The sequence below is a fragment of the Labrus bergylta genome, chromosome 2 (genome assembly GCF_963930695.1).
Source record: "Labrus bergylta chromosome 2, fLabBer1.1, whole genome shotgun sequence".
Taxonomy (NCBI): domain Eukaryota; kingdom Metazoa; phylum Chordata; class Actinopteri; order Labriformes; family Labridae; genus Labrus; species Labrus bergylta.
Window position 1 is genome coordinate 14,698,674 of NC_089196.1, and position 27,358 is coordinate 14,726,031.

The window sequence follows — 27,358 nt, forward strand, 5'->3', positions numbered from 1 at the left end:
ACTGACAGGTAGTGTCTGACCTTAAACCTGTAAAATTGGCACCCTGGTTGGTTGTTTGTATTGACAACAACAAGCACAGTGAAACAGGGTTGAAAGATACTGCAGAACAAGGCCGAGGGTTAGACAGGTCTTTCCCTGCTAAAGGAGCTGCACAGTATTGTTATGTAACATTATGCTGTTCCTCACTGAGCTGAGGTTGCTTCTGAGAGCCACTGCAGTGAGAGAAGAAAAAAAAAAAAACGAGTCTGGAAAGTGATTAAATTATTGGCTGTTTCTGGCATTATATCAGAGCATATTCCCCTGACCAAATAGTGGACGTGCGCATACTCACAAACAGACACACACACACTCCAGTTATTGATTTGAAGTTGTCTTCATGGCCTGAGATGGCTTTCTGGCGCCTACTCATATCAGCCACTTAGCTAAAAGCAGCTACCTGATAGGGGGGAAAGGGAGCGGTGAGACATTACTGGAGTCGATAAGGAGACTGCGGTGAGAACAGAATTGTTTCGGTGCAACAAGCCAGTGGCAGCTTCATATTCATTGTCAGCTACTATGGGTGCTGACAATAAAGAAATGACAAAATACTTTTCTTGGCAGGGGTGTTGAAGAACAAGGGCAATCTGAGAAAAGTCTCTGTGAGTAAGTGAATGATTAGATAAAAAATACAAAATACTTTAAAGTGGGGCGCTGGTGGTGCAGTGGTTAGCGCGCACGCCCCTTGTATGGAGGCTGTCGTCTCAACCGGGCTGCCCAGGTTCACATCCCACCTGTGGCTTCTTTCCCGCATGTCATTCCCTACTCTCTCTCTCCCTGATTTCCGACTCTATCCACTGTCCTATCTCTCCATTAAAGTCACAAAAAGCCCCAAAAAATATATATATATATAAATAAATAAAAAGAAAAATACTTTAAAGTAATTTCCTTTTCCCTGCTTTTATCCCCTCTGATTTGAATTAAGTTTGTGTTTACTGTACTCGATAATCTCAGCTCGACTATTGCACCAACTACTCCTATGTATGTCTGAACAGCTTTAAACATTAAAAAAAAAAAATCATTGCCAATTCTTGAATCTAAATTCTTAACACTTGTAAACAACATGAAAGCGTCTGACCTGGCCTTTTATCCCTTAAGATATCTCAGAGGTCATCCGGTAAACAATCTGATACTAAATCACAGCATACATTCAGCACTGCCCGGTCCCAGTGTAAACCTATTGTGCTAACTCTGTATTATCTTATTTAAATGGCTAATCCTCTAATACTACATCAATAACAGTGTTCCTGCAGAGATTACATTTAGAACATAAACAATGATTACGTTCAATTCCAAACGTCACAAGTTGTAAAAGACTGTGGAGTGATGGAAACAAAGCAACAGCCAGTTACACGAGAGGGGGACAACGAGAGGAGAAAGAGGGGAGAGAGGAGACAGAGTCATTTGAGGACAGGTCTCCTCTGAATACTGGTCTGTGTCTCATGTTTTATGGTGGACCTCTTTTTAACCCAGGCTTCCAATCGTGCACACATGTCTCGTTATCAGATAAGAACAGTTGAAATAGAGAATGAGTTATGATCTCATTGAATGGTATTCCAACCTGAAGATGTGAAATATGACTTTGGCCTTACCTTTCACTGCAGCTGTCAGACACCACCTTTTAACAAGTAATTGGTTTGCAATCATGTCTTAAGTGAACATGAATTGCGCCATATAAATATGAACAACAACAATAAAGTGTATATTTGGGTCAAGGATTATGAGGGGGGGGTCAACTTAAGTAAAGGGTCTTTCAGTTGTGTTGTTTTCCTCTCATGATGGACTGAAAATACTTTTGCACAAAGTGACTAAGACCCTGTGCTGAAACTGCGAGTCACAAGTCATTTAGTCTCTCTGAAGGATTACATTTGGATTATACTGGCAGCTTGAATCAGATTTTTTGAGGGGGCTTTGTATGTGGGAGTGATTGGTTTTACTTTTGTAGTTTGTGAATTATAACAGCTAAGATAAGTGCAGTGTTTTGATGTCCAAGGGGTGATAAAAGGATCTGTGGGCACATTTTTGATGTCAGAAATCAAGTTCTTATATATGTATCATGTGTGCACGCTAAGCTCCAACTTGGGACTTTTCCTACCAGGCTTTGTTCTGTGCAGTTATGTCACAAAAAAAAAAAAAAAAAGAAGAAAAGAAAATAGAGGTCAGATGTTCGAGCAGGAGGGGGCTAAGAGCTACTGTGGTGCGGCGTTACTAAGTAGTACCAGTCTTGGGTCAAAGATCATGTCATGCAGCATTATGGTACCTTCATCTCACCCCCTAATCAAAACCTGCCTAAGCCCACGTGGTAGGGGAATGAAGTTTCACCGGTTATTACGTAAAAAAAACCCACATGGCTCAAGTAAAGAACAAAAGGAAGAATGGGGCCCCTGTTCATGCAAAGACTTGAGGAAAATGAGCAAGAGAGGGAAAGGTGACTTTGGGTAAGAAATGATCATATCTGATATAATTATAAAGTGAAGTCCAGTTTAACTGCAAAAACAAGTGTACTGAAAACGTGATGTGAATATCATATTTAAGAGTAAAGCTTATTAGAAATACAAGATTTGTATTTTTCTCTACTGTTTATCTAAGTATCTTTGACAAACAAATGACTCTATTAAACCCCTAGGACATTGTCTGATTAAAGGCCTTGTAAATAGACATTAAAAGAGAGGCTGTGAGGCTAGACACCTATTTACATGTAAGCATATGCACTGCTACTTTAAGTATTCCCAAAATTTGAACTTCATCCGGAAAAAGAAAGTGTTATAATTGATCAAATAAGCAAGAAAAGAAAGTGTCATCCATGATCTTGCTGCAGAGGAACAATGACCGTATAGAAAAAAGGGGTACATTTACTGCTGGTGGCTCTGCAGATTTGGAAATCGTTTAATATTTAAAGAAACTTTTGCAGCTGAAGTCAAGCATGTCTACTGTTTTTTTTGTCAACATGTTTTACCTGTATGAGCATCCAACAGAACTGACTAAGGTGGAAATAGTGAGAGAAAAGCGCCAAAGCAGCACAGCTGTCCTCTGAAAACATTCGTCCACGGAAAGCTGACACCAGGAAGCAGATCTGTGGAGAAAGACAAAAAAATACTTTGAATCAGTTGCCACACACACACACACACACACACACAGACACACACACACACACGCACACACACACACACACACACACACACACACACACACACACTTACCACAAGTTGTTTTGTGATTCTGCATTGCCCTTTCTTCCGTTAATCGGAGAAATGTTTCAACCCCACATTTGTACAAATCTTTGTGCAATGTGGGAAGACACAAAATGGAGCATATTTGTCAGTGTTGTTTATGTTATTGATGCTTTTACTGCACTTGTTGCTCCTGCCTGCATAGCTTGCTGCATGGTGATGTAACAGGTCTGCAGGATAGGATGGCCCATGGAATGGGGGTGGGGGGGGGTGGGGGAGGGGGGTATCTGAATATCAGTGTCTCTCTCAAAAACTGCAAGGAGTACAGCACCTGTGTTTTATATGCAAGTGTGCCAGGGAGCGAGGGAAAGAGATAGAAGATGGAAAAGCATCAGGGCCAAAATTCAATTTGTAACATTGGAGGCAGGACAGTGTGGAAAACCCATGAGGGCAGCAGAAAATACTGCTGCTCTGCTGTCCATGGTAGAGCTTCATTAACCTCTGCCACTGACAGAGTGTCGGGCCAATGCAGTCGGCCGATTGTTACATAATCTGCAGGCTGTCAACCTGGACCAGAAAGAGGGGTGACTGGAAGAGAGTTCTAGCTGTAAGATATAAGGAGAATGATAACTTGGTGTCAAATGTTCGTTATAACATAATCATTACACCGAGCAGTAAGGGACTTACAGTATAGTAACAGACAGAGCTTCGGTTAAAAAGGATTATGCTTTCACCGCTCTGAGTCTCTTAACAGTAATTATATCTGTACGTGTACGCCCAACAATCATTTCATTTGACGTAACAAAGCCAAACACAAGTTTCTGAGGACAGTCTAGCTGAGCTCTTAATGTCTCCACAACAAGCCAATGTATACTGTTGGTACCACCCTTCAGCTAATTTGTTTAGAAAGATGGTCTCTATAGCAACCAGGTAAATTGGAAAGCAGAGCTCTGACACGACCTGTTTAAAACACACATGTGGCTTACATTTGTTTGACTTGTATTGTGTTGAGGTAACTCCTAATATAGAACAATATTGAGTGGTTTCCCCTTTAAATGACGCTGCAGGTTTTCTTTTGATGTGTCATTTCTACCCTGAATTCTACATTACCATTCCAGGGTTTTCCAGTATTTACAAAAACAAATGCTGGAAAAATCATGAGTCAGTGTCCAATCCATGATCCAAGCCCTGTGGGGTGCGAGCAGGAAGGACAGGACGGGAAGTAAACTGGGACTGCCTGGAATCCTGCCTGAGTGGGAAATCTGTGCAGGTAGTTTTTGGGAACAAAGATTATTCAGCGGGGTTGTGTGTTTTTTTGCTGACTGTTGACCTCATTTGGCCAGACGCACAGTATGACACACCGTCCATCCTCTCAAAAGCAAAACAATGGGGAAACCACCATGCGGGGATCACTAAAATAAACTGCAGGACGGCAGACACATAAACATAAGAAAACATGAAGTACATACACTCATGTTTGTTCAACAGAGAAGGCTTTCATTTTGTGAAATCAAGCGTAGTGCACAGTCAGACATGGCATGAGCAAAGGGCCTGACTGCACACTTTAGGTATTTTACAGGCTTTGTCCAAGCTGCAACCGCCGGTGTTGAAAAATGAAGCCAATGCAGGAGTGCAAAAATCCTGCATTTCACCACTTTTTACAGCAGAAATGAACACGTTTACAGCCTGGTTCAAGAAACAAAATTGGTCTGATTAGCTCATGTCTCCATTGGCACAAACTGTACGAGGGGTGAATTTTTTTTTTGTATAACTCATCCATTTTGATTTTATGAAGGATACAAGTCATTCACAATAAGGCGCATAGCTGTCCTGATTGACAGGCAGGTGCGATGTAACAGTGTGTCAAAAATATTAAAACCCGCCTCAGCTCTTAGCCTGTCGTTAGGTTGACTGAAAATGAGGGTGAGAGAGTATTTCCAGCATGGAGACCACTGCTGTTGGGCTTCCTGCAGTAACAGATGGGTGACTCAGGTCACTCAGGCATTGTCAATTTATATTTACATACTATGGCTTTATCCTGACAAAAAAAAAATATAGAGGAATATATTATGACTGTTTAAGTGGTGGGTGTGTTAGTGGATATTAACAATCCAGTGGCTTGCTGTTCTCCTGTTAATAACATGTGGGTTAATCTAAATGACCATGCTGAGTATTAGCCTTTCCATGAAACAGCTTCAAGCAACACCCACACACATACTCTAGACATTTTTTTTATGACAAACCTCATTAGCCTCAGGGAGAACTACTGAACCACTGAAACTACTGACCTGTGTTCAAATGATGACATAACTGCCAATGAGAAATGTCCTTGAAGGGAAAGGAGGGCAAGGGGCTTAAATGAGTGTGTGTAAGTTCACTGGTTTGAAAAGACTCTCAACTATAACAGGTTGCTCCCCTGCAGATGTGATTATGTGTGTGAGTGTTTTTGTCCTCAATGCTTTGAGCTATCTGGCTCAGGTCAGGGAAAGAAACCAGCTGAACGGGCATAGTGAAGCAGTCTGGATGAGTCAGCAGATAACATTGGTGAACCTTTCTGATCACCATCTGTTTTCAAAGTGAAGGGGTCTCACAGCACACTTGACTTTTAATGGCTTTTGTGCCAATTACATAATACTCTACTGTCACTTCTCACTGGGGTCTGGCTAATATATCACACCACTTATCACAGAGGTTATGTAGGTCAGGGCATGTAACTCTATTTGAAAAGATTTCAAAGGTTATGAAAGACATCTAGCAGCAACAGTGTTTCTATTTGGTTGATTTCTTTGACCTGATATCAAAGGAGAGGTTAGTACGCAGGCATAGAAAGACAATGTTATCAAACTGAGCCGCCAGCTTTTCTGTAAATACACATACAAGACTGCTGTTGCCATTTGCTTAAGTAGTGTAGTGGTTCGCAGTTCTATCTGTCCAGAAACACTCTGATGGTCATAGGAGACAGTTTACATAGGAGGCTAGTATCAGGCATCCAAATAAACACAGGAAACTAATCTTCCGCTAGAGCGTTTATTAGTTTACATGCTGTGTATCATAGTCAGCAAAGCTTTACGTCTATTTCAATACAGCTTCATTAGCTAAAAGCCAGAAAGAAAGTTAGAATGAAAGATGTTTCAGAGTATCTTTCAGTAGAAATAGCATACAAAAAAAAAAGGTTGTGACCAGATTTAAAAGGAAGAAGTTATCCAAACTTCCTGTAATCTGAGCCTGGCAATAACAGAACCTCAACTGGAAGCCATCCCTCTTCTGAAACTATTGTGAGTAACAGGGTGTGACAGAGATAAGAGAGTTATCCTCCCTTCCCAAAGCTAATTACACTCAGTACAAACAAACTAAATGTCTAAGGCCAGGGCTGTTAAATGTCACCAAACACACAGCGCCACACAACAGATGGGTGAGGTGGGTGAAGAGGACTCAATCAGGTTTTATGACAGGGCAGACTGATCTCTCTGGCATGCTAACTCCATGAACAGATTAACTGTGGAGGAACAATTAGGTAACTGATTGTGTAGTGACCTGCAGGGATGGAGAGGCACTTTTGGACAACTCAAAACAAAAAACGACATCCTTTCTCTCTTTGGTGGTGTAAATCCTCAATAAAGAGATGACCCATCACATAGCTGAGTCAAGCCTTTGGTGATAAATGTGAGTTAAGGTCATACTCTGGGGTATTTAAAGACATGTCAAGTCAGCAGGAAAGTCTGTTACAGGGCTTGGACTGATATGGATACAGCCTTTGTGGTGGCCTATTAGCTGAGATTAGCTAAGCAGGTATAGAGGCCACTGTTAAAACCGCGGCCATTGTTCAGTCCATTGTGAAAAATGACACAGGTATATGGCAGCACTGAGGATGACCTCTCACAGGGGGCGGCTTAGTGGGGCAGGTGTTTATCAGAGCCCTATCTGTTGGTTGGTCCTTTGTCCGAGGGCCTCCCTTATTTTGTGTGAGAAACCAGGAGTCGGCTGGTCTAGACCCTCAGGCTACAGACTTATCAAAGGAAGAAACTGGGACGGTGCTGCAGGACTATAGGTGCAAGTCATGCCAGTGTGTGTGTATGTGCTTGGTTGTGTCCTCTGGTAAAACAGGAACCACCAAAGCTCCCACACATCATGCCTGAATGCTACTGATTTATTACCCCATTGAGCAAAGATTGCATATCAAGAAGCTGTCTTACTGGCATCATTTTGTCTAAAAACACCCAGGACATTGTCAGAGAGTGAGTAACACAGGGTGATTAAACAACTAGGCCATGTACAGGCCTTTGAGAGAAAACAGAAAAGAAGAAAACAAAGCAGCTCTTCTTCTACGGAATGTTTTGTGGCCTTTTCATCATCATGAACGCCTAATCAGGGAACTCCTCTTGGTTTTGTGGCCCTGAAGCACACAGGGGACAGTCAGATCACTGTTGTTGTTGTTGTTGTTGTTGTTGTTGTTGTTTTGGAACAGATCTACAGCGGCCTGGAGTGATTTCACTTATCTTTAAAAATAGGTTTATCCTCACTTTGATATGAAAGGCAGGTTAGGTTTTCTAACATCAGCAGTCGTAAATCACAAAATGCAGACAGCACGCTGGCATATTACCAAATGGGTCTTCCACGATCAAACATCAACAAAACTGGAAAAAGTAATAGTGATTAACATGAAATAAAAAAGAAATTGCCACTTCACGGTTGAAATATTAGGAAAATGTAAAAGAAAAGCACACAAAGCACACAGGAAATATTACATTTTGGTGCAACTACTTTTATGCTGCTACTTGCTGCAGCTCTCATCTTCCAATGAGTTGTGCTGCTGATCGATAGCTCTGTGTGCTGACGCTGAGGAAGCTGAGTGAACCAGCGTGGCTAAAAATAGCTTCAGCCTGATGCATTACATCACTGAGGGAATGGGGCCTTAGTTGTCTGCCTGCCAGACTATCCATCTAGCCCCGTGTCCAAAACATTTAACCTCCACCTCTCCCCTTCTGCAGCTTCCTTTATCCCCTCTTTTTCTTCTACCCCCAAACTCTGTCCTCTGCTCCACCCTTCATCACATCTCCCCTCCTCCTCTTCCTCTTCCTCCTCCTCCTCCTCCCCCCTCTCCTTCACCTCCCCCTTCTCTCTAACTGCTACCGGTCTGATCTAGCTGGTTCCAGCCTCAGCCTGCACCCTGGGTGTTTCCTCTTCTGCCTTTGTTTAGAAAGAGATTAAGCAAACGATTAAAAGAGAGAGAAATATGAGATTTATTATTCCATCCTCCCTCCCCTTCCTCATTTTCTTACTAAAACGCCTATCAGGTGACTTCTGTTTGAATAACTCTTCATTGTAACATTTCTCCTCACTTGCTGCTGAACAATTCACATTCTTCTGGAAGGCAGCTTAAACATGACGATTATGATTTTATGAATAAAGAACAACAATTACTTGAAACTGAGGTACATGATGAATGGTGTGTTTATTTCTGTCTAATCCAATGTCAGTTTTCTAGCCTTACACTATGACCAAGCACTGTAAGTCACCTCACGTGCCGCACTTGCCTGTCAGTTCATGCGAGTGTGTTGTTTATGTGCAGAAGCACACGGGACAGGCACTGCAAGAAGCAGGTCACATGGAGATGGCTAATAGCTGGGTTAGTGGGCCACTGCATGTGGAGAAAGAGTGATTTCACATTCACTGACTTGACATGAGAGGTTGCTAAAATAATAATATGTGAAGACATAAAACAGAAAAACCCAGTGTGAACGCCAGAGGTGGAAAACTATTCATTCTTTATGGAGTCAAATGTCATTTTGAAGAACAATTTCACTTTAACAGAGCAATTGTTTCTATTTTTTTTCAACCTTTTGAGTGGAACTCAACATTTCACTAGCACACTCCTCATGGCGTGCTAATGTGCAGCTATCTTAATTTCTTTTTGAGCAGCAAGTCCGGTTGCTTAAGGTCAGGGTTTAAAAGTAAAGTTCACAGGTGTTTTGGGTTGAACCTCTCGCAGAGGCTTTCCTGCTGAGCCAGCTGTTGGCAAATAAACACCCACTCCTCTTTAGTCTGTTTCACATTCAAACAACCACAACAATGCCATCTACATTTGCTTACGTGAGCAAACGCTGCCAAACAGTAATACAGTCTCTGTGTTTCTGTGAAACAGGAAGAGATGATATCAAGAGCCATCGCCGTGCATTTGGGGAATGACTGATATGTTCCCAGAATAAATAATAAAATGAGAGCCTGCAGGTTTGGAAGTTTCACGTAACAAGGTGTAATAGAGTTCAGTCAGCACGAGTATGACGCAACTGAATCAAGCTAAAAACCTTGCTAACTAGTTTACACTGACCCTGGTGTCATTGTTTCAAGTAGAGGCAATGCAGAAACCAAGAAACATCCAAAACTGGTTTGGTATAGCCAATACTTAAAAAAAAGAAATAAAGTAATAAAGTGGCAACCAATAAGTAATATAATATTTTGTACAACCCATTTATTCTTAAAATCAGATGTTTTCCGCCTGGTGTTCAAAAAATTAAATAAAAATCACAATCTAAACTCATACAACCTTTTTTTTTATTTTTAAAGGTTTATTTTTGGGCTTTTAATGGAGAGATAGGACAGTGGATAGAGTTGGAAGTCAGTGAGAGAGAGAGTAGTGAATGACATGCGAGAAAGGAGCCACAGGCTGGATTCGAACCTGGGCCTGGGCCGCCCGCTTGGGACTATAGCCTCCATACATGGGGCGTGCTTACTAACCAATGTGCCACCAGCGCCCCAATTCAGACAAACTTATGCTCAAGCTAACTCTTCTAAAAGTTCTCAGCAGTAACATTGCCATGTATTCCCTGAAGCAGCACTCCAGCAGGCCTCCTCTCCTTCCATTCACACTTCACTCAGCAAGACGTCTGCTGCTGGAAACCTGCAGCTGCTTTCAATTACAACAGGGCTACTTTCAAGAAACCTCTTGAATTTCCTTCCTCAACATCTGGCGTGAACCAGTCTGGGGAGCAGACAGAGAACTCTTTCGGCTGGCGAGGCCCGAGCGAGACACACACACACACACACACACACATGGGTTCAAATGCACACACACACACACACCTATAAAAACACAGCTGCTCAAGGTCAGCTTCCTAAACACTCACACTCTCAACAGGTCTACTTTGCTCTCCCACAGACCAGTGTGTGTTTCAGTGCATACATGACAAGGGTGTGAGTATGCATCCAAAATAGACTCCAGTGTATACTGCAGAATTTTATCATTAAACATGTTTTTTAAAGGCTATGAAGTTTATTAATTTGTATTAAGGCTTTCACCTACCTTAATCAAATTGATTATGAATCAGACAGAGGGGAAAAAAGGTGTCAGCAACAATGTAACAATTTGTTACATTTATTTCTAATGTTGTATGCACAAGTATGCTGATATGATATTCACCGTGCTATGTTACATACATCAGAGCTATGACATAACCTCCTCATTCGAAGGATCATAGCAAGTCAAATGATATTGATCGGAAAGCATATAGACGCCTACACAGATTCACTAAAGAAGTCTTATCATCCACTGCTGTCCAGCCGGGCCATCGATCCAGGAGAGATCCCTTCTGTGCAAACTAGCTGCTCTACAGCAGCTCTCATTGTCAATCAATGCATCGCTTGTGAATAGGCTCATACAGTTAAATACGGTATGCTCCATTCAAGCTGCTTCTGCACACACCTGCTTTACAAAGTGCTTTGGTTCAACACTGTGTGATTTAGACTAAACCAGAGCCAATAAGTTGGTCCTTTTTGGCGACAGAACAAAAATTAGACCACATAAGCACAATGCTTGGACTTCAATGACTCCCACAGGTGAAATGTCATTGTACATTGATTTGATTTAATGTGAAGCAGACAACATCCTTGATTAGGGGGATGTTTACTGTTCAAATATTTACTTCCCAAAATGTATCCAAGAGTAAAAGAAAGCAGAGTTTACTCAAACTTTTTCCATCTCAATATCAGAACAGGAGCATTTAGTGCGCTCCCAAAAGTTCTTGTCATAAAAAGAAGAACTCAGGGGAGTTCTTGATCAGGCGCTTCATTCATCTCGGATGTTGAACTTGGCTCTTGCTGTGGAGCTTCAGTGACCCCCACAGGCCAAAGTAACAGAGAGCTGCAGGCTGAGGCTCAGTTTGTGATGCTTTGTGTGTGTGTGTGTGTGTGTGTGTGTGTGTGTGTGTGTGTTTGTGTGTTTTTTGTTGGAGAGTCGAATATGAGTGGGCATACACACGTAGCCATCTGTGTATGTTTATGTATATTTGTGCATTCATTAATTTGAGCATGTGTTTCATGACTGTGCTATGCCGTCATTGAAGGGGCCCTGTTTCTTCAAAATATCATGTCTGACATTTGTATACATGTGTATTTATGTGTCTGGAAGTGTTTATCTCAGAATTCTTTTGTTGTTAACATCAATATTGTTTTCGGGATAATGCACTTGCAATTAGCAGCAACTGCTGCTGTCCTCATCTCTAACTAAAACATACACATTATGATAAGACTGAGATTCAAGATTTGAGGGAAGCTAAAAGAAAAACAAAAAAAAAACAGGCGAAGACAGCTGATGACAGTTTTCTGATAAGCCAAGAACAAAAGACCTTATTATAGATACAGCAGGAGATACATCAAATACACAGTTTCCTTCCTTCATTCAGCATTTCCTGATTATTTTTTAGGAAGCTGGGTGACTCTCCTTTTCTATTTCAGGTCACAGCTTACACAATCTCTTTCCTTCTCTAATGTTGCAGTATTCCCAGCTTGATTAAACCTCAAATGACTTCTAAGACTTTGAACCGAACCTTCACAATGACTTGAGGATGCAATAATTGAGGATTCTAACCAGACAGCATTAATGCAAATGTATGTGAAACATCTTGTACAGCCTAACCCAGAACCTAGATTTCTATTCTCCAAACCTCCAAAGTTCACTGCACTCTATACACAAAGGACTGCCAAGACAAGCTGTCAAACTCCAAAAATAGAGCAGGCTCTTGGGGACATTGAACCCTCATGTTTATCATTCAGAGTGTCTGTTTGGTGAAGTCCTAGGTGACAAACTGAATGACTCCACAGAATCAGGTAAAAGGTGCATGTAGCTGCAAGGAGAATCCAGGAAGTAGAACATGAAGCAGCCAAACTTTTATTTCAAAAATATTTCTTTGTGTAAATACTTTTGCTACAATTTGGACTTTAATTCTCAGATTATGGGTATATCATGATACCTTATATAGCATGAGTTACTTTATGCCTTGGTTTCAAATGTGTTTCAGCCCAGGGAGAGGAAACGGGTGGAATCTGTTGGATTTATGGATAAAGTTGGTTAACTTGAATGAATGAATGAAACCTTAATGATTCTGAAAGTTAACAGTGAAAAAGTAGTCTTTTAAACTTTGAGATTGAAAGGAACTTCATTCATGATTTCAACTCATTATCCAAAAAAACCCATTACTCTTGAAATGAATGCTTTTGGCATTCACATCCTAAAAGATTTGGTCTTCAGACAAAAGCAGGAGTGTATAGTAGAAACAATAATGAAGTGAAATGGCTTCTGTGGCCTCATGCTTTCTGGACTTGTTCTGGAAATAGAGGAAAGGTCATGAACGTTTTTTCTCAGGCCACCTGCCCTTAGGACAACACAGAACAGAAAGGGCAGAGTCTACCAAAGGACCATAGATGGTTACAAGAGCAATAACATTCATCGGGTTGCATTTTCAGATAAAAGCACAGCAAATGAATAGATCCAATACTGCAAATACAACAAAGTTTAACAGCATTGCGTGTCGTGGAATGTGCAAGACTTGATGACTCAAAAAAAGTTGCTTAACATTGCTTTAAATAAGTGATGAAATGAAGCACCCATGATCTGTGGACATGTTGTACATGACAAATGAAGGCTGCTATTGAAGACTTTGAAAATAGCTGAGCTTTGAATAACATGCTGCTCACATAAGTTTCAATGTTATACTACACAATAATGTAAGAAAGTTTAACTTCCAAAACAGTTAGCTGAAGTGACCACTTATCAGTTGTTGACGTCTGTTAAAATATTGACTAAACCTTGTTTGCAAAAGATTTTTATATAAATATATTTCATTCCAACACATTTGATAGCCCTACAGGATGGGCATCATGTTTTCTTGTGAGAACGCTGACTATAATGATGATATTACATTGTTTTAGTTACTGTACTATTGTATACTATTCCCTGCAGACATCTCTGTGTGCTGAGTCTCTGAGAGTAATCTAGAAACTGTTTATACCTTGCATTAACATCCGTGCTGAGTGATCAGACGACCAGAGGACGCCACTTAAGCACGGGCGTTCACACTTTGCATGAGTGTGTCTCCAGCGACCAATTGGATGTGACTTTCCCGCTTTGAATGCAAATCAACACGGTGCCCCATTCAACTTTATTAGACTTTAAAAAAAAAAGAAAAAAAAAAGACAAACACTGAGACTCGTAGCCAAGACAGGTGCAGTGTTGAGCTTTCTCTCTGTCACACACACACAAGCAGCATGATAACTGACTGAAGTTACGACGTGATATAAACTTTGATTATATGAAGTGAAGTTTATCTTTGAATTAAAATGACTGCACACCAGACTGGAGTCTGTTTGTGATGAAAAAAAAAAACAGTCATAAAGGTCGTCGTCAGCAACATACAGATCTGCATTACGTCTCATGACTGCGGTGCATTAATGAAAAAATATACGTTGGTTGATCAGTTTTCCTGGTGTCATTTACATCCAAGTTCTGGCACTGATCATACATGGAAATACAGGACAGATCATGCAGGGACGGGGTGTCAGGACAAACAGTGCTGTAGATAAAAATTATATCTCCTCCTCTCCTATACGAGTCATCTGTATTTTTACTGCGCTGTTATAACCCGTGTCACTCACGGATGACAGTATGATCCACACTTATCTCGACAGTATTTCATCCTCCTGTATTAAAAATATTAAATGCATCTTCCTTACTGAATAAATACAGACACTGTCTAACTGTGATTTTGTGCACACTTGGCTCTTATGCATAAACTACATCTACATTCATGTTTGAATAACATGAGAAATGTAAAAGGAAAGATTTCCACAAGGCGCAGTGGAGAATAAAAAAAGCAGTCCTGTGTGTGAAGATAATGGTCTGTCATGCTACTCTATGTGATCGTGTGGATCAGGGGCGAGTGGGTAGTCATTAGAGTGGCCCATGACACATGATTGTTAACACTATTAAAGCAATGTGGACGAAGGCGTCCCAAACTACCTTTTTATGTGGTCTGAGCTATGGAATGGCAATCTGTCCTCAGGACACATTGGATTGCGTTCACACCCAGCAATAAGGCTTAACACTTGTTATATGGCTGGATATTAATGCAAGGTATAAACAGAGCCAGTCACAAACTGGGGGGACATGTGAAAATGTTCTCATTGTTAGAACTGATGAGTCATCCAGGATCTGATCAGTCACTTTTAGAATGGGAGAGGGAGAGTGAGACAGTCTTTTTGTAAGCTTGTAATGTCACAGCTCCATGCTGAGCCCAGCAGCAGCAATGATGATGAAGGGGGCAGATAACAGAAACAGGGACATTACTCATCATTTTATGAAACGAAGGTTAAGTGGGCAGTGAAGGAAAAAGAGGGGCAGAGAGACAGATGAAAGTAAAAGCCGAAAATGAAGACGTGAAGGAACTGTTAATATTGTTCTGTATCTGGTATAGTTAAGCCTCATGTTCAAGAGTTTGGCAAAAGAGATAAAGAAAGTCTAAGGTCACAATGAGCAGTGATAGGAAAGATGCTGCTGACTTCAACAGAGATGAAGACCACATGAAGAGGAGAGGAGTCAGTGCAACACTAGGCAAAAAGTGTTGAACCAGCCGGCTGAGCGCAATGTGAGTCTCCCAGGAGGGCGTCTTCACCTCTCCACTGTCCTCTCTATGCACTCTCACAGCAACACGGGCCCTGTCTGCTGATACATTATACCCTTTCACAGCTTGCATTCCATTAGCTTCAGCGGAAAGACAGTAATGAGCCTCGAAATGCATTACAATGTTTTGAAGGGCATGTTGTTTAGGACATTCTAACGCTAGAGAGTAGAGAAAACATGGACAGGAGAAGTAACAAGAATAAAATAAAATACACTAAAATACCCTTTAAATAAACATTTAAAGCAGAAAGCTATCCTGTGTTTCTCAGGACATGATAAAGGATTTTGCAAACTACTCTGCTGGATATCTATTTTTTGATCCTTGTACAGTCAAGATTGATCAAAAAAAATGAAAAAGATGTGTAAAAAGTCTGGTCTAATCCTGTGAATTTACATGGATATGAAAAAATATGATCTGTCTAATTCCAACATCTGAATCTTTTGTGTCTGGTCTATATCTTTGATGAATATCAACAGCTTGGATTGTACTGTTTTTTCTACTAATTTGTTTCTTTTTTTGAAATTTTTGTTTTCAGAGACTTTAAGGAAGGGTAATAGAGCACAATTGAAAGGGCATGTTCTTTGACGTCAACCAGAGAATAAGTTTATTGATTAAATGATTGATTGGTCCTAATGGGAGCAGATAAACTTCCTCTAGAAAAGCACGAACACTTAAAGGACAAAGACTTGTGTTGAGAAAAGGACACAGTAAGGACTCTGATAACATGATTTGTATGTCCCCTTTCCTGGAAGGCTGAGACTGCGCGCATGCTCGTCCAAAACCTAAATCCCCCCATCACATAGACAAACCCAGTGACGACAAACAGGAACATTTATGAAACACAACCGCAGCAATCACAGCTTCTTTATTCTGCTCAGAGTCGGGATGTGAGGGTGGTGGGCGGTGTATCCGGGGCTAGAAGTGAGTGGATATGTGTGTGTGCATGTGTGTGTGTATGGATTGAGGCGCAGACTTCTTAAAACTGGATCCATTCCCAGAGCTAACAGGAAATCCTTTATAACCAAACTAAGAGTCACCTAAACACGTCCCATATACTGGAATACAGCACTAGGACCACTGGGATAAACATTATACTGAGCCCGTGGGAAACGCTGTCTGGGATGTGGAGGGCTGTTTAATTACAATGGATAACAATTCACATTGTGTTTGGTTTGCCATGGAGATGGAGATTAGATGTTTTTTTCCTGCATAGGTACCAGAACCTATTCTGATAACTATCCCTCTAATTAAATGTTATTAATGAACAAGATCCAAGAGCAATGACTTTCAAAGGAATCATGCACAGATAAAATAAGTTAAAGGGCAGCCTGGAATTAGTCAGTAAGAGTGGTTCATTTGACTTTTTTTGCGACTCTATGGGCACTGGCCAGCCAGTCTACACTTCATCTCTGCCATTTCTTCACCTTTCTCTGGAAAGACGTCAGTAAGCCATGCCACATCCTGTTGAGAAATAATTTCATCCTCTGCTGGGAATTGACTTGGCCTCTGCTTAAAAACAAACACCCTCTACTTTATTCCGTAACGAGTGGGACAGGGGTGACTGTAAACAGAATGATGAAGCGCCTTAGGAGTTGACAAATGTGAAAAGGAGACAAAGAGAGGCAAATAAAAGAGAAATTAAATCATGTGTTTTTAACAGAAGCCTCTACCCAAAGACAAAAGTCAGTGGTTTTGTGAGCTTGCTGTGACTTGCTTCACTGATTTATGTTTGGATTAAATTAATGCAGAGTTCTCATGGAGAGGATATGACCCTTAGGTACACAACAAGACCTCATGAAAGCTGATCTAAGAGTTTATACATGCTTTTATTTGTTTTAAGGTCACATGTAACTGTAGTCAAAATCAGATGTAGTGTGTTTTTGTTCTGTTCAAAAGTTTATTTCCCAACTTTATGGCAGCACCACTGAAACATGCAGCATGAAGCATAATATATATTTTAAAGAAGTCCAAAGTGTCTGACTTCTGTTGACTTGCGATATTGTATAATGTGCTAATTTACACAAATTAGTTAAAAAGAAAATCCAGAGGGACACAATCAGTGAACAGCAATCTAAGAGACAATATAAAAACTTTTCAGTTATTAACTTTAAGTTGAACTTGCTATTGCTTGCTGTCATGCACCTCTATGCACTATACCATTTATACACACGTACAAATACACATTTGACTAGGTGGGGCTCAATTCTATTGTACATATGCACAGGGTAAATTTCCACTCTGCACAGACAATCTTCAGTTGTCTTGCTGAGGGGCCAGGGCCTGAGACTGTCACTGCACAACCTGTTATATGACAAAGACAGAAGCTCCACACACACATACACATGCACAGGAACATACACACTCACATTTTGTCACAGAGTGAGGATTCTCTCTTGGAGCAGTGGATGGGACAAATCATACTATATCTCTGTGGCTTATATCATTCTCACTCTCTTTCACCCTGTGGGTGTCTCGACCCCGAACACCCACATCCAACACATTTGAAAGTCTGACAATATGAATACAAACCTAAACTTCTGTCAGTCTCCAGATTATATCTCATACTGTGTGTGATGCAGTTTTTTTTTTTTTTTACATCGCTTTAAACCTGCAGGATGTTATACATATTTGTCTGTATTGCTCTCAGATAACTAGACCACTGTGAATGTGTGTGAGGATGTCATAATATGTGATGTCTACAATCAAAGAGGAGACAGATCTTTGTAAAAACCTATACACAGTACATTTAGAAGTAATACAGTAATAGTCTTGTAAGCCCACAAAATGTCCATTTCATTTGTGTCCTGCAAGCTCACTCCTCTTCTTTTACTCTGTGTATGCCTGTTAATATCCTTTTTATCTGTTAAGAGTTAAAGGTACATCTGGTTTGACATTTTCTAACTACAATAGAGAAAAGATGATAGAATACTGAGAGCAAGAAAACAAAACTAAAAACAAAAACCACATTGAACCACAATCCTCGAGGGTTTGGGATTTTATTCTATACTTTTTAGCTGACTGTTGCTTTTGCAAAGAGAAATAAATCAAACAGGCAGCTTTAATTTGCTCCCCACAGAGGGCAGCGTCAATGGTCAAACCAGCCCGGCCAACACAGATGGAGAGCCTTCTCTGTGTCAGGGGAGTTTGGAGATCGACCTGACAGTTCAAATTAATGGTGAGGAACGAGCAAGACTGAGGCTCACAGGTTCATTGTGAGTGAGTTTGTTTCTGTCATTCAAATATGACAGCTTGTGCCTCTTTTGTCCAAAATGCCCTCTTAATAGAGACATTCAGTAATAATGGCTAATGCCAAACTTTAGTTGTACATAGAATTATGAGTTAATGTTTGTTTCATGCAAATGCAGTAAAATGATTATTAAGAATCCTATGCTTAGAATGCAATATTTATTGTATCTGTATGATCTACATCGTTTATACTATGATAGGATTTGAGACTGAAATGTGCAATATTTATTGAATGCTTGGTTTTACTTTTGCACCAAAAACACAAAAGAGAACAAATTGAAATAAGATAGCCTCCTTCATCAGAATCTCTTAGGAACCCTGTAAGAAACTAAAGTCACCCCTCGTAACTCCCTCTTTCTAAATGGCATTGGACACCCTTGATGTAATTTCTATGAAGCATGTTAACATTGGATGTAGGACATTTTCCACTTTAAGTGCAGGGTGACTTCAAGAAGGACCAAACACAACACTACATCATACAAGAATGTATAAATAGTTTTAGCATAAAGCACACTGGACACATTCATTTATGCCAGCATCGGAGTCAAGTTGAGTCAATTATTAAGTTACTTCTATACAATTGGCTTACCCTTTTTTGGCAACTAATATCTAATAAGAGTTGAAAAGCCAGAAAAAGTCAGCTGATTTGTCTACAAAGTACACTTTCATTAAGGGCTTCAGTTTGACAGTCTGGTATTCAGCCAGGCCTCCATCAACCTATCCTTGACTAGAAGGCCACAGAAACAAACCAATGCTTTTCCTAAACTAAAGCACAATGTCAAACACGTGCACCTCAAAGGAAGTGGCCTTCATATGCAGTACAGTACCAACAAGGAAACAGAACAGAACGGAATTTTCCATCCAAAACCCTTTTTGGTCCAGGGGCTCTGCCTGGGCCATAAACAGGTCGAGCCCGAGGTGGTTAGCCCCCAGTGACAGTCTGCTTTAGTAGGGGCTCGTGTTTGTCAACCAAAGAGAGGGGGGACCAGTGGAAAATTACCAGTCCCGCACTACCTCATGGACACACATGCACGCATATACACACACATAGATGGTCTGCACCCGCTGTGAGACTAACCTGCAGCCACATATCTATCTCGCTCATTGCTTATGTGACAGCTTGCGTTTTTAATGGCCGAGGGTGCGGGGGCATGGTTGTGTTGTCATGACGAGCCACCCGCAAACTACGCAACCAATGACATTGGATGATGTGTATTCACGTCCATGCACATTTCCAAGAAAGAACCAGTGTCATGTCTAGAGGCTAACAAGGAGGGGCAGTAGCATACTGTGTGTGTGTGTGTGTGTGTGTGTGTGTGTGTGTGTGTGTGTGTGTGTGTGTGTGTGTGAGTGTGAGTGTGTTTGTGTATGCACTCTCAGAGTAAATGAAATATTTTAATATAAAGGAGTACATGTATGTGTGATATTTTTATCTCCCTTGGTGTGTTTGTAATTCATTAAAACAAAGGTCCTGGTTGTCTTGCACACATCATCGCAGTGTTTCTGTGCCTGATTTATTGATTCATTTAGAAATGAGCGATGAATGCCTCTATAACTATTTGCAAAGGTTGCCTATCAATCTAGATTAATGGTAATGTAGAGAATGCGTCGCTGTCAATGCAAAAGAAACAAATACAGATAGATGGTGTTGGATAATGGTGGTTGCAGCCTTCACAAGCTGTGAACTGAGGGTTTTAAAGCTCTTTCTGGCCTTTATAGTTTAGAGTAAATGTATCATTACACTAGATGTGAGCAGAAATGTGTTACCTGGGTTCCGAGGCAGCCCAACATCATGTGAGTGAGAAGTTTGGCAGCAAACATAGGAAACCGGGAGCACAGCACATGGGATATAATGGCCAATGCAAAGCCTGAAGAGAAAGAAGTGTGGAACATTAAACCAATATTGATATGATAAATTAAATGTTTTGCAGAAATACACTGTGGTTATTTATAACAGTGTGGGAGGAATATGGAAGATTAAACTCTTGTGGAGGGATGCACCAGAGAGAAAGCAGAAGAGCGAGGATAGAAGGGAGAGGGCAAACAGAAGGAACACAGGAACACAAGATGTATACAAAAATAAGACAAAGGGAGAGTGGTTTTTGTACCTGAGATGCAGATAAATCCAGAGGCATAGAAGGCCTCGTTGTGGGAAGCGAGAGTGACAAACTCTGCGTAGGCCGTGTAGATAGACAAGTGGGAGCAGGCACATTCCACATAGTTCCCACTCTCTTTCACAACCCTGCAGTATTGACCATCTGATGACCAGCTAGAGGAGATAGAAGAGGATGTATCATCAGGATCAAGCATGTCCAACTTGCTCTCAGTGTTTTGGAGAATTATATTGTCCTGTGTAACAAAATAAAGTATAGACTCTCTGTTTTTATGAAAGTAAAATATAGGTCCATAGCACAGCTATAAAGAGACAGGAAATGTGGGGAGAGAGAGTGGGGGATGATATGCACCAAAAAGCATCAGGATGGGGAGCCCAACCCGCGACAAGAGCAATGAGGACTGTAGCCTCTGTACACGGGGTGCCTGCTCTACCAACTGATCAAACTAAACTCCCCACAATTTTCGTATTGACCTTCCATCAACCATGACCGTTACCTGACATCGGCTTCTCTCTCTACCTCCTGCTCTCTCTCCATATCAGTTCCCTAATCCATTTTACTCTGAGGGAGACGTCGTCCAAGTAGCTGTTCCGGCCAAACCTGCCAATTCTTAACTTGTAACAATGTGTTCCTGCCAAGTTTTGTTCCACGCCCCAGGAATGTCCTCAACAAACTGACTCCCAGTGGGAGAATTCAGAGTATGGTGGACTGCATGTGCAGTTATGAAAGCGAGATGCTACTTCCCCTATGAGGCCTGAGTGTGAAGCTGAACTTGGACTTTTGCCTTATACTTATTACACAGGATGAGATCAGTGGATAAGGGTGAGGATGACAGACAGAGGTGACCTCTATCGAGAATAGAAAACAAATGTAGGTTTCAACTTGCTGTTTTGGTTCATTTAGAATAGCTGCTTCTGCATCTGAATGGCCATTGGTGTGGATTACCTTGAGGATGTCTGATTCCAGAGAAGGCACATAGAGCGGCCTGGTTTAACTTGGTGTCCAGGGGTGTGGATACGATACACCACCTCATTGCCATCTTCTAGAGGTTGTGACCCTCTGTCCTGAAGGCTAGCTGAGAATACCTTGATATAAACAGAAGAGACAAGAGCTCAGCTGTGGACTGAACTGAATGTGTATATTGGAGTAATACTGCCACCTGCTGTTTTTAACAAGACATATAAAGTTTGCTGTTCAGTTGATTTTATCTCTTACAGTAATTCAAGCTTTGATTGGAGGGAAATGAAACCTTTCACTATCTCAATGCTTCCCTACCTTCCCACTAAGAGCAGTGGTTGTATTGTTCGTGAGAAACCAGTGATCTGTTCTAAACTCTATCAGTTGAATCCGGCTGAGGTTGGCACAGTCAGCTGTCGGCACCGCTGGTACCGCCAGCAAGCGATCAGGGAGCTGGAAGAAGTCTGCATTACGTCCCCTAAATTTGTGTCCATTGATTTGTGTTGGGTACCACTGGAAGGCAAAGATGGTCATATACGGGCATGCTTCCAGGATGGTACCCCTTCTGGAGAAAACACAGAGAGAGAAACCCTTAGAATACCAAGTATGAGCATCTTACTAACAATATGTTAAAGAGAAATCCCTGTAAAATATATCAACAAGCGGAACATGTAAAACTTGAGAAGAGGGACAATTCCATCTCACTCCTTGGTACTTTTGAGCAGGGACACTTACATCTCACATTGGCTGTGGGTGAGGAGGGAGAAGGCAAATCTCTCTGCTACCTCAGCAAGGTGACTGAAGCCTCGAGTGTCAACCCTGCTGGGATTGGCCAAGGCACACAGCAGGTCATAGGTCAAATTGCGGTTACTTTGTAGTAAAGGAACCTTCTCGGCTTCAGCAAGAACCTGGCACAGAGGAAACAGAAGTAAATAGAGAGACGGATGGATAAAGACATTTTTCTGCCATATTAACTGTCATCAAGACAGTTTTCTTTAGTATTGATTACACGTTTATCCCTCTGATATAATGTTCGATCTCAATTTCAGTTTGTATTTATCCTTTTCACCCTCTGTGCTTTCTCTCCATTGCTCTCTATGAGTTTAGTCTCAGTCTTATGCAACTGTTGTGCTAATATTTAAATATAGCTAATTCCACTATTTCCACTCTGTCTCAATTTCTCTTACTGTCTCTGTTCTCCTCTGTTTCCTCATGCTGATTAACTCGTTGTGCTGTCTGAGCTCTCTCTTCCTTCCCTTTGCTCTTTCGTCTTTCATATGAAATTACTGCAGTGTCTCCACTTCGATGCAAGCTGAGCAATAATATGTGGACTCAGACTTCAGATCAGTGCAGTGATCACAGCGCTTATACAAAGTGACAACTGAGACCTTTTCAGATGACAAACTAGTCCTCATATCTGTCAGAGTGTGGAAGTGGGGCTGATGTTTGCCCTTAAGGGTTGAACAGTTTCTACACTGCTCTCAGGCTAGTAGTAAAAAAACAGTCAGTCTCAGTCACCGAGTTATGACACTATATTTTAAAAAGTTAATATCAGAATTCTGCAGCAAAGTTTGACAAAGACTGATATGAATATGTTGAAAATGTTGACATTGACAGTGTGCTGGAACACAAAATGACTCTTCTTTTAAAACAATCAACTTGTTTGATTGGAAGATAAATAAAAATCAGGCTTTAAAAAATGTCCTTAACCAAAACAATTCTAACAGATATGTCCATCATATTACAGTTTTGATATGATGACGGGTGCAGGTATAAATGTAGGTTTTATTTTGTGTTTCACTGTTTTATCTGCTCTGCAAGCTTAGATGACATGATGTATGTGTTTCAAACACTCTTACCTTCCCCAGAGCTTCAAGTACAGCGGCCATCTGCTCATGAGTGACAGGTGCAGTGACCGTATTCAGAAGTCCTTTAAGCACCTGATTCAGTATATTTGGGTTTAGAGGTTGATGTAATTGATCCAGTAAGACCCACACAGCTTCACTTGCTGAATTTGAAACCAAAGTCACATTAGCCAGCCCAAACTGTGGATGCACTCTGGCTCCCCCTGTGGCGTTGAACAGTTCCACCTGGAAGCGCTTCGGTGTGGGCAATGATGAGGCGCGGTCAGGTGTGAGGAATATGTTCAAAGATGTGTTGCGAAGACCCACTTGGAAGGTTAGTGTACCCTCCTGTTTAGGAAAGTCCATCCCTGCTATAGCTGGTCGAATTGTAGAGGGACCCACCACATCATCTCCAGGAAGCTCCTACAAAGAAAATAGAAATGTGTGGTCTGGAGTCAAGTATGTAAATCAGGCTACTCAAAACTTTTAAATGCAAAGTATTGCAACAGGACCAGAGGTAGATGAGTGAGGGTGACCATGTTGGGAAGTAGGTTTTTGAATATGCATCAAACTTTCTGTCTCACAACATGCTTTAGTTCTATGAGATGAAAGCAGATTACCTGTCCACGTGTCTCAGTGAGGTTTTTAATTTTTGATGATTTCAATGGACACTTGCTTACTTACTAAGATATCTCTCATCATAATGCTTTGCAAATAGGGAGGGTGGCAATGGCAAATAGGGAGGGTGGCAATGGCAAATAGGGAGGGTGGCAATGGCAAATAGGGAGGGTGGCAATGGCTTTACATAGGAGAGGAGGAAACACTGACTTTCATCAGCAAGAAAAAAACATGAACATTATATATATACCAGTATACTGGATAAAGGGTAGTCTCAAGTTAAAGGAACCACCATCAGAAAAAAATATTAAATGCAATACTTTGTTGAAAAGCAATGCAAAAATCTCAAGGAGTCAGCCTTGGTGTATTGGTTGCACCCTCTTACAGTTCACCTGCAGGGGCTTCTTCAACATACATGTAGATGGAAATTATATCAGGAGAAAAAAAAATCCCAATGTCATCATCCAAATTTTGATGCACAGTTGTTCTCCACAGACAGGATATAACCAAGTCATCAACTGTTCAAACTTATAAAACGACAAATGGCATCAGTGTACCATTGGAGATATGTCCTCTGTAAATCAGGGCAATAATAGCAGGTTAGATAAAGACAGATTCACATCATTAAGGCTTTAACAGTTGGGTAAATCGTATCTTATCTTATTTCTGCTAGTAAATGGTTGTGATTGCATTGGCCTAGATTGGAAATTAGGTTTTGTACCGCAGAGAATGATACCTCCAGGGCAACGCTGAATAAACAAAAAGCACATCCAATAAATAAGACAAATACTAAATTCAACTAAGTACACCTTTTCCAGAGCATTTGAGCATTTTACGTATCATTTACTTTGTTGATGCGGGCCAAAAGGTTTTTAAATATATGCATATATAGCATTTAAAAAGTGTACTGTTTGTTACTTACCAGAGTGCGGTATTGTACAGACATGACTGAAGCTGTGCTTGCTTGTCTGTAGACTTGAAGACTGAGCCGCGTGGTCATGGGGGTGGCGATGGGCAGTCTATTGCCCACAGCAAAGTACACAATGCCTCGTGGATCATCACTCTCTGCTAAGGTGATGTTGGCAAAACGGATGGTCTCATTAATGGATGCTCCAGGACCCACCTGATAAATCTCCACCAAGAACCAAGCCTGCTGCTCTGGTTCCTATGCAACACAGATGAGTGATTAGTTCATTAAAAAAATAATTAAGCACCAAATTTGTAATCTATCCCTTTTTGTTAGGCTTGGAGAAATAACATAATGGTCAGATGAATAACAATATGCAGTTGTGCTTTCAACGAGGGCCTCTTCCTTTTTCTCACCTCATCATCTTGAACCTCCACGGTGAGAGCACAGGTTATCTCTCCTCTCCTACACAGTGCTGTTCCTGAGGTCTGAACCAGCTGTTTGGTTAGGTTGACCCCATTGCTGATGAGAGTTAAAGATGCCTCGCTGAAGGTTGCCCTCCAGAAGACTTGCAAATCCTCAAAGGCTCTGAAGAGAGGGAGAGAGAGCATGCTTAATAACTGCGAACAACTATGAGTCGTCAAATATTGATCCGTTGCTGAGAGCCATTTTTACATATTCATCTGAATTGAAAAAAAAAAAGTGTTATTTAATCACCTGTTTTCTTGTCTTTGCAGATAGAGGAGAGCGGTTCTGTTTTCTGAATCCTCATCCAGGACTTGGCCAATCAGAGAGCTGAGACTGAATCCTACAATACCATTGTGGAAGTCGCTTCCTGAATTGAGGCAAGGACAAAGAGGAAAAAAAAAAAAAATCAGTAAGCAAATTAAGTTGTTCATGACCTCATCGTCTTATAATTCATTTGAGTTCCAATCAATCATACAAGCACAATAATCAAATCATCTGCCACAATGCAGTGATTATGTGAGAAACGAGGCCAAGAATAGCAGAAGGAGACTTATGTAGCAGTGACCTGATGCAAATCAAATGAGATGAAGAAGACTGAATCACTCATCACTCATTGAGATAACAAAACATATGTCTGTGGGCGCATCTGATAAAACCTAAGTGACACTCTTGGGGTTTAGCTTGTGCTCAAAACAGAAACCGATAGAGTTCAGAATACAATACATACAGTATATGTTGTATCTTTATTATTTGCCAGAACATGCTGTGTATATACTGTATATCTTATCTGTGATCTCTAACTGACTCAATAAAATGTTTTATTTATCATTTTACCGAGGATGGTGATCTTGGTAAAAGCCCCAAAGCCCAGGAGTGTACTATCAGTGATTTGTGCTCCTCCCTCTGGGTCGCTGAGGTAAATGAAGAACACTTCCTGTCCCTCCGGCTCTGAGTCATCCAGGATGAGGAGGACAACCTCTGCTTCGTTCTGACCAGGCTGTAGTGACACTATGGTGGACTCCAGGCGGAAGTCCTGTTCCTCCTTTGCCAGAGCCCCCACAGGTTCTAATGTAAAAGGAGGAGGTGCTGTGCTTCCATCTAGATAAAAGCGCACAGCAACACAACAAACATGAAACCACAAACATCACAGGGAATAACAATATAAAGTCACATAAAATGATAAACTAAATTGGTGAAGCAAACCAAAACAAACCTCCATATGCTTGAACCCGAACCCTCACAGCCCCAGCCACACTATCGGACCTGCGGACCCTCAGAACCACCCTCCTGTCCTGCTGGGTCTCCTCATCCCTGTCCTCTGGTACCTGAACCTGTCCAGGCCCAATACTCAGCACTCCTCCTGTCACATCACTAGCCAGGATGGTGACAGTGGCCACACTGTGCTGTGGGCTCAGGCGAGGAGGGGTATCTGTCCATGCTGGGTCTGGAGTTAAAGCTTGAGCATCTGTAAGGTTGACGTGAAAGTACTCATCAGCCTCTGAAAGGGAGTCGTCGAGTATTGAAAGGTGGAAGGAAGTGTTGGTTTGGCGAGGTGAGTCAAAGACCAAACGGCCATCTGGCACTGCAACAAAGTCCTCTCCAGCTACTGCGCTGCCCGTTACTGTTGTATAGGAGAGGCGGGTGCTGTTGCTGCGAGAGCCATAGAGTCTCTGGACATAAAGTGTGATTGTCTGGATGTCCTCTGCAATGACCAGCTGGCGCGAATCAGGGGCAAACTGGTAAATTCCCAGTGGCTCCACTTCTGCCACTGTAAATCCTGACCTGTGCCGGGAGACAAACATCAGAGTGAGGCTACAATTGAATGTTGACTTAAATATATACTGGTATTTATATTAAATTGATGATTTAACAAAAAATGAGCTGTTTATCTCTGAGTGTTGGCATGAAAAGCAAAGTGAAGTAGTAGCATATATCAAAGTTGAAAGGAAAGATTGAAGTTAATTTGCTATCATCTGTACACAATTTCGAACATTTCATCTAAACCTATTGTTTGTTTATTTTTGACACACACATTTCCACTACTTCT

The 27,358-nt window shown here is 41.2% G+C and overlaps 1 protein-coding gene across 1 annotated transcript in view; it reads right to left on the reverse strand.

Annotated features, from left to right (window-relative positions):
* adgrv1 (adhesion G protein-coupled receptor V1) overlaps positions 1-27,358 on the reverse strand; it is a 96,197-nt gene that overhangs the window by 26,509 nt on the left and 42,330 nt on the right. The window contains exons 77-88 of the mRNA XM_065965461.1: positions 26,521-27,093; positions 26,146-26,402; positions 25,561-25,678; positions 25,260-25,431; positions 24,859-25,101; positions 23,334-23,741; positions 22,210-22,382; positions 21,793-22,039; positions 21,463-21,602; positions 20,512-20,672; positions 20,171-20,271; positions 2,993-3,109 (exon numbers count right to left, since the gene is read on the reverse strand). Coding sequence (XP_065821533.1) covers positions 2,993-3,109; positions 20,171-20,271; positions 20,512-20,672; positions 21,463-21,602; positions 21,793-22,039; positions 22,210-22,382; positions 23,334-23,741; positions 24,859-25,101; positions 25,260-25,431; positions 25,561-25,678; positions 26,146-26,402; positions 26,521-27,093 — 2,710 coding nt within the window. The remainder of the gene's footprint in view (positions 1-2,992; positions 3,110-20,170; positions 20,272-20,511; positions 20,673-21,462; positions 21,603-21,792; positions 22,040-22,209; positions 22,383-23,333; positions 23,742-24,858; positions 25,102-25,259; positions 25,432-25,560; positions 25,679-26,145; positions 26,403-26,520; positions 27,094-27,358) is intronic.